Source organism: Centruroides vittatus, unplaced genomic scaffold, assembly GCF_030686945.1.
Source record: "Centruroides vittatus isolate TY-2023 unplaced genomic scaffold, ASM3068694v2 scaffold_899, whole genome shotgun sequence".
Classification (NCBI taxonomy): Eukaryota; Metazoa; Arthropoda; class Arachnida; order Scorpiones; family Buthidae; genus Centruroides; species Centruroides vittatus.
The window spans coordinates 1,067,871-1,076,778 of NW_027122719.1; the positions used below are offsets into that span (position 1 = coordinate 1,067,871).

Consider the following 8,908-nt stretch of genomic DNA (forward strand, 5'->3'; position numbering starts at 1 on the left):
GAATTTACACAAGAATTTCGATGGTAGTAAAAATCAAACACGTTTAACAAGTAGCTAATGATAATCATTTTACTTGTTTTACTGAAATTGCCTTTAATAAAATGTTACCTAAAATGTTTTTTATGACACTAAAACTTGCTATTAAATGTTATATATATTTACACATTATTACAATGATTTTATTTGAAAAACAATTCTTAAAATAGTTTCGTGTCGCCGACATCTTGGCTATAAAAATTAATTTGTAGCTAAATTAATTAAAAGCGAATATATGTCGCCATCTATCGATGAGATTAAGAACTTTTTTCTCGAAACACAGTTTTAAATATATTAAAAGGAAGAAATAATTTGACTCGTTAAATTTAATTAGTTTATTACATATAAATTATTAATTGATATATTTACAATGATTTTTTTTACGTAGAAACGTGTCGATTTAATGATATTTAAATTACTCAATAATATGAAAAAATATTTATTTAATTAAGTTTAGAAACATCGCGTGCTCTTGCAAATGATGTTTCTAAATGTAATTAATTACAATAAATGACCATTAATTAATTAAAGAAGTTAATTACAATCACTGACCAGGATTCTGACGAATACTTTTCATTATAAAAATTGATTTACAAAAATGTAAATGTAATTAATTAATATAGATAAATAAACGTGAATAAAATAGAAGAAAATGTAGTATATCTTCTCAGAAAATTCTATCGGGGGTGCAACGACACGTAGCTAAACACATGTGATAACGTTGCTGTTTGCGATCGGTACACAACCAGTCGGGTGAAGTAACATTTAACTCGGCGCAATTGCTCCAAGAATCACCGTAATAACAAGCGTTTGCTGGAAATAAATAAAGAAAAAAATTTAGTTAATTCTAGAAAGTAGAACTTAACTATAAATTTCCTATTGCAAGGTCTACTTACTGCACAGTTTCTTTCGTTTGCAACGATCCGGGCATTTGGAACACGGTTGACCACTTTCGTAAGGAGTTCCAAGTTTATCGGGATAATTGCCTCTGAAAATATATATATATATATATATATATATATATATATAGCATGTTTAATTATGCATACGATGTAAACAGTGGTATTGATATATTCAAAAAGCATGATGCTTTTTATCTTCCTTCGTCTCGCTTCCTCCTCTCTCGAGAATGGTTCCCATTAGAATATGCAACAAGCTGAAGTCTGATAATGTTTGCAAATTAATGATTTCCGTTTCATAATTTTTTTCTGCTTTTTATAAAATTTTCGCTGATAAAAACTCAAACAAGGAACAGAGACATAAAGCAAAACTAAACAGAAATTTCAGATTATGGACGAACTTATGTAAATTTATCGATAGTCCTTACTAATGAGAACGTTTTACAAAACAGTGCTCTGTCCAGAAATCTAAGGTAATTGTTCCCGTGCTTGAATTATTATTAAGCATGAATTAGAGATTGAGATTAATCTTTGGTTCGTGCTGGATTATTGTAGAAACCAACGCAACAAGCAGAGATTTTGCATCCAAACTTCACGTCTTGTCAGATGTCTTTAGAATATAAAGCAATGCTCTATAATACGTTTATTATTCTTGTTTGCCTCAGATAATTTAACCTCTAATAAAAAAAATCTTTCGTAATTATACCTTTGGTTTATTCTTTTTCTAAAGTATATACTACAACGTATATACCTTTTATATAGTTCGCATTAAAAACGAATAAAAAACTAACTAATTATTTTATCCTTTTTATAACCTTATACAAGGGAGAAATTATATAAAGCAAACGGCTATATAATATAATATAATAAACTAGAATAACACTACAGCGAACGCTATATTGAACAGTATCAAATGTTAAGTAAAACAAGTTAATTAAAAGTTATATCCTGATTTAATTTTTTAAAATTAAGATAAGGAGTGACGAATGCTTTTTAAATACGTTTCTAACTCGAAATAAAAAGAGGAAGAACAAGAGGAAGAGACACGTAACTTTAGATTAAAGAAAGAAAAGTTGATGCGGAGAAAGATAAAAGAAAAGTCAAAATTAGTAGCAAGAAACTATTTAAAAAGAGAAATAGAAAAAAAGTAAAGTATTCGAGCGTAAAACTTTTTTTATTTTTCGGTTTTTTTATTCGGTATTAATCAGAAGTCGATGATAGATTGTTATACAAACTTTGCGAACCGGATTTGGTGAATTGACTATCCGATTCCAAAAAGAAAATTCTACGAATAAAAAAATTTATAAATTTAATTTGAAGAGTTTTTCTACAAAGTTTAATTTAAAATGTTTTAAAAAATGATAAGAGTAAAGAAGAATGATTCTAGAATATCCGTGGTCGTAATTTACAATTCTTAATTAATATTATTTACGTTTAACTTGCTGTAGGCCTACATAAAACAGTAAGAGTACTTATTTACAAAAGTTTATTGTAATCGTTCCTTAGCTACAAATCCGAAACCAAGTTAGAATTTTTTAGACAAGTGACACATAAAATGTAATGTCCGAAATGAAAATAAATAAGATCGCGACGAATTGGTTTGATAATTAGTCGATAGATGGCGACACGATAAGTCGCTTCTTATTCAATAAATATTTTTCATTATTTTATTTAATATTTTTGTAATTATTCTGAATAAATTAATTATAATTAATTCATTCTTCTATCGAATAATTTTAACTTTATACATTAAAATCGAGCTTTATATAAAACGAAATTCCCCTCTATATTATGTAAAAATCCGATTCAAATGAGATTATCATCATCTAATTATTCTAAAAATATATTTTAAATTAAAAAAAAACATTCAAAGTGTTATTATTTATTTAAAATAAATATTATTCTCGACGGATAAATTAGTTATAACACTTTTAATGGTTTAATAACCCTTAAATTCTAAAATTCAAGTATATGTAATGCATATAATCCCATTAAGTTTCTAAATAATTAAGCGCTTATGAATTTTTCATAACGTTATAACGTTTAAAAACAGGAATATGGCCGAGAAAAATCGAAAATAATTTTCCTAAGTGAAGTAACGTGGACAACAGCAACAAACCAATAATTGTATTTACGTCTTACTCGATAGTTTCCAAGATAAAAATATCAAAATATGCAGACAGACACACAAACAGACACTTAAATAATTCGAGAGTCATAAAAGAAATTGGGATCTTGCCAAAAAACACATCGACTTATTTCTTATTTTTCTATATAAATACGTGTTTAGAAGTTATTTATGTAATTGCTAATTATAAATAATTAGTAACCTAATTTTATCTTAATATAAATTATTATATTTATGATAAATTATTTTTTTTTTAAATAGAAGTTTAATTTAATTCATTTTTCTTACATTTTCGAGAAGTTAAAGTATATTTTTAAAGGTAGAAGATATAAAATTTATGGAATTTTCAGTAGAATTAGTCAACTTAAATAAGAATTTAAACTGATTTAATTTAAATAATTTAAAAATTTTTTGAATTATAATCAGTTAATGTAATTAATTTAATACTTTTTTCCATTTTTAAGATGTTTTCGGGATTTAAATGGCGAATTTTAAAAGAGAAAAATATATATACTTGGAGTTTAAATGTAAAAAAATCGAAATTCTGTTCACTCAGTCGACAATTGCTTGTTTAGAACTGAAAATAAAATGTGCAAACAAACACAATTTCCCAAACACAAACCTTTACATTTTGATAAAATAACAATTTATTTACTCGTTGCTCTGTTGTAAATGATAGAGAATACAAGAAAGGATATACTTGTGATTCGTGTACGCACATAACATCAGAGCCACACACGTAAACACTCGTGTTATGTACACGCATAACGTGTACCACGAATGGGAGGATTCGATTAAACAGTAAAACTTTAATGTCCAATAAGTATTTTTCAAACGAATGATTTTGATTTTGTTTAAGGCTTAAATTGAATAAATTATGTCGTTTAATTGAATCAATATGTGCATTCAATTACATTATAATGTACATTGAATGGCACTCGTATAAGTGACTTACAAGTGTCTAAATAATAAAGTGACTGTTTATGGAAACTTTTGAATCACCTTATACAATTTTCAAGAGGAGTGCTGTTGTATAATATTAAGTCATTATAAATGGCTTTAATTTAAGCTTTTCAGAATAGATTTCGCATAAAAATTCATTCTTTTAAAGTATTGTACAGAAGTTTCGAATAAAATTAATATTAAAACTAATTCTAGAAGTATTTGTTTATTATTAATGTGTTGGGATCCGTAAAAAAATTTCGAAAAGATCCCTCTTTGAAGGAAATAATCGGTCTATTTTACGATACGAAAGAAACATTATCCTCACTCCAAACTCCATCAAATTTGCTAGAACAACTTTACATTCGGACCTCCGAATGCCTATTGAAATTGTCTTGGTAAAAAATTTATTTGGAAGCGATAAACTACATTATGGAGAAGTATCACGCACGTGTTGGATGTTGATTGCAAGGCGTGACTTTCACGAAAAGTCTGAAAGGAAAAACATTTACTGATCTAAAAGTATCTTGGCTGCATTTTATCGTAGAATAAAAACTATATTTTTCTTTTTATTCTACAATAAAATAATAAAAACTGCCAATTATAATCTAAAAATGGAATTTGTTATCGATTTTTAAAAGAATTTATTCGGTATATGGATGAAAAATAACGCTTTTATCTTTTATTTCTTAAGCACTGGTATTATATAAATGTCTACATATTTAATATTTAAAATATAAATAATTAAAGACAATTTAAGGTACATTATTTATTAAAATAGTTAATTATGTATCAGAAATTCAGATATTTTAATATTTTATAATCAAAAATTACGATCGTTATTTCATATAAATTTTTTAAAGAGTTTTTTCCTTGATTACTTTCAATAATTCACTCGTTATTTTGGCTCCATCTCGATTATCCGATATTTAAAGTAGGGCTATTTTTTAACAATCCACTTTAACTTCTATTTTTATACTATGACTTAATCAGTATATAAAATATTATTATAATTACAGGTCTGCTAACGATTTTCCTTAATTCGATAAAAGAAGAATAAATAGTATTTTCCTTTAAAGATCTATTTAACCTAGTATTAAAATAGAATTTAGAGCTCGATGTAAACAAAGACGAGAGGAACAAATTGCAATCTATTTACGTGCTGCATAATAGGAAGTTAACAAGGATAAACTACTTATATATTTTTAAAAGCTATAATTTACTACATTTATATTATAATTGCTATAGATAAGCAAAGGAATAGTAATATGAGAAACTTCTCTTCGCGCAAACCTAAATACACGTTTATATAAACAGAAAATGCACTAAAATTGTGGTAAATTTAATGCATTTCGCTTTTTATATTTATGTATTATTGAATAGAAACAAATAGAGAGAGTCCGAATTTAGGGTTTTAAGTGCCCTGGCCCTTTAGGCCTTGGCTTCCTTCGTCCTAGTTTCCACGTGAAAGTTACAAGACACTAAGATTGCTGTATAAGTTATCACTTTATTATAACTCGAATTACTTCAATATATTTGAAATGTTTAGTTATTCATTTAATAATTTATTATAAATGCAGAAACTAATAAAGCATTTTGCGCTTCCCAAAATTTGGCTCCCTGGGCTAAGCCGAGCATTTACTAATTTATAAACAGTCTAGACCCATTTATAAATTAGTAAATACGTAGAGATTATTACATTTATTAACAAATTTATCGGTGAAAATAATTGAATTAGATTGACTTTAGTAATTGTTTTGCATCCAGTTTATATCATGAGATTGTCGATATGTTTGCTCGACTTTCTGTAAACTAAAAAAGCAAGTAAATTTCGTGTATCCTTGTAGAATTTCACATCGAATGACACCTTTTATTTGAGCTAACCTCAATATCCAATTATAGCATCGTACGACAACAAACTAAACGATGACAGGCGTGATTCATCGTTGACATATCTTTCGTATCATCAAAAGTAACGGTCGTATATATTAACCTATTAAATGGAGATTTCCGGAAATACGTAAGTTAAATAAACATGGCGTACAAATTTATTTTATTTTTTTTTATACAAAAATTAATGTCGTAATTTTAAAACCGAACAGCCCAATCCTATTTTATTCTCTATAAAGTTCTTTTCGTTTAACAAATATTAACTAATTATTCGCTGAAATTATTCAGGTAAGGTATACAATTTTGCCTGTAATTTTATAATTTTTCTGTAATTATCATTAAAATTTATTCTTTAATTAAAAAGAAAACACTTAAATTAGAATTCTCGATGAAATTGTTAACGAATATTTGTTTATAACAATTTTCTGCTGTTAAAAAGGGATCAAGAGTGAACTTGAAAATTTAATTTCCTTCATTTTAATTTTTAATTTAAGTATTCGTATTTATTTAAACTAGAGATCAACATCGCTGTTTCTAACCTACTAGAAACATCTGAGTTAGAACAGACCCCTCTTAAAATTTTCTAAAATATTTTAACGTGTCCTATTGACCTTTCCAATTTTTATTCTGTCAAAATACTTTTAGTACTAGAGCTATATAATCTATTTTCTCTCTCTCTCTTATGCAATTTCCATCCTTTAAACTTACAAAATTTATGCTTTAAGATATGTGTCAGGGTGCACATAATTTAAAAAATCTCTGTTAGAAGTTGAATGACAAACAGTTGGCCAGGGGAAGAATCCTTCGCGAGAGGAACCAATTTAATAATGAATAAATGATTTTATCTTACATAGGAAATCAATAATCGAGTAAAACCTACAAGAATTTAGGATATAACGTCGCTTGTTTAATAAATTTGAGGAGTTGGAAGACGATGCCGCGATTAGTTATTGACCAGAACACCAAGAAACACTACGTAGTGAAAGTATCGTGTTTCAAAATACGTTCAAGTGGGTAGTTTGCCGCTACTTATTAGTGACAGCTGCTCCTACAGCTGTTACGATATATTTGGCAATTTTAAAATTAATATGAATTTTTTTTTATTTCTCGAAAACTTTCTTGTAAAAATTAATCTATTTATGAGTCGATATGGAAGACGTGATACATCAAACAATTATTAATAAAAATAATAATTAAATACTCACATAGGACAATAGTTGCATACGTAATTGTGATAAGGTATTCTGACACGATCGGGGCCACAATAATGATAACCGCATCCCACAACATGAGTATTGTACCAAACCATCTGTAAGAAAGTAATTATAATTTAATTACGAGATAAATTATAAGTGGAGACATGAAAAAATTACCTGCGTGTAATGCCCGACTTCGTTTATATTATTATCTCTTCTTCCATAATGGAATAATTGTTTTTCTGCGTTCCAGCTTTTAATTGGATATAACCACGAAACTCTGGCGGTGGATATAAATATGTTTTGCCCACAGAATCCATAATCTATAGAAATAATCTTAAATGTGATATATAGCCTTAAGAATATAAAAGAAAGAATTAAAATAAGCGAGACAGAGAGGAATAAACTCGCTCTTACGCTCAAAAATAGCTATTATTATAAATATTCTTGTGTTCTATATCTATGACAGAAAGCGTTTATCACTATTTCTGTCGTGTTTACCTTACACAAGAAAGAATATTCAGCCGGTTTATTACAATACAATCACTATATCAGTCAAACTTCGTATCACTTGAGAACATCATAAAAATTATTATTGCTTTTTCTTTATTTTGTCTGCTGCCGTCTCAGACGAAGATAATACAATTTTATGGGATTTTCGAACGATAGAACTTACTTTTAACCCAACGTTCCCATCTACTGCTGTGTGTAAGATCTCTACAAGATTCCGCCCAACTCTGAGCGCTTCTGGAAGCTGTATGGTGCCAATACTAAGTGATTAAAATAAAACATTATATTTAATAAAATTAAAAAGTAATAGTTTATATGATTTTATTGCTATATTTACCATATTTAGCATATTACTAGCGGGTGGATTTACTATCGATCGATAGAAATTATGAGCATTAACAATTAGTCTCCTTATCCTGCTGTAACTTGTATTCACATCCTTTTCTGGTATTTTATTACCGTATATTTTAGGAGCTATAAATATAACGAAGCGATTATATTAATTATTAATATAATATAAATAGATTAGAAAGATGTTAACTTACGTGGAATCAAGTTCGAGGTGATGGCATGGGTTGTTGCCAGAAAAAGCAATAGATGAATTGACGTAAAACTAATTATATTTGTCAACATTATGGATATCGTTTAGAATAATATGAATATATTAAAGATAAAATTGTGTTAACCAATTTTCTTGGAAAGTATCTGCGACGGATTTCCTATTAATCTTCGCGTATCCTCACTTCATCGACTTGTGTTGCAAGATGAAAACATTGTCAAGCGTTTTATTTATATTCCGCAATGTTTTTAAACTTTCAATATTGTTTAACTCGCCCACCAATGGCAGAATTACGATCATTAACTACCCGACGTTTGTGTAATCAAATGATGTCATCGTAACTCATTTTTAACGCTATCCAATCCCATTAGGTATCTTCTAAAGATTTAAATTTCCCCCTCCAATTTTATATTTAAAATACCTTAAAATTTTAATGTATCTACATTAAGATGTCTTAAAATTTAATACAATAAATTTTAAATCTGTAAATATACTTGAAATATGTTTAAATTACGAATTTTAAATCACTGGAGAATGCCTTCAAGGCCTAAAATTTTAAAATTCTAAGCATATCTTTAAAAAAATATATGTTATATTTTGAGGTTCAAGGGTAGGCTGGTATATAAATCTTAAAAGTGTTCTTGTTTTGTTAAACAAATTAGAACTGTTCTAATTTTCTTACGGGATACATCATCCGAAATAAAATATGATAATTGTCAGAATAGACTTGTGATGATATAAAGACATA

General features: G+C 27.5%; 1 protein-coding gene across 1 annotated transcript; it reads right to left on the reverse strand.

Moving 5' to 3' along the window:
* Positions 1-356: 356 nt before the first annotated feature.
* On the reverse strand, positions 357-8,376 carry LOC136990278 (cysteine-rich secretory protein 3-like). Its single transcript, XM_067288664.1, has 7 exons — positions 8,147-8,376; positions 7,939-8,075; positions 7,768-7,861; positions 7,269-7,414; positions 7,101-7,204; positions 933-1,024; positions 357-849 (listed from the first exon to the last, which is right to left on the reverse strand). The coding sequence occupies exons 1-7, from the start codon at positions 8,232-8,234 to the stop codon at positions 704-706; spliced, it is 807 nt and encodes a 268-aa protein (XP_067144765.1). The 5' UTR covers positions 8,235-8,376; the 3' UTR covers positions 357-703.
* Positions 8,377-8,908: the final 532 nt, after the last annotated feature.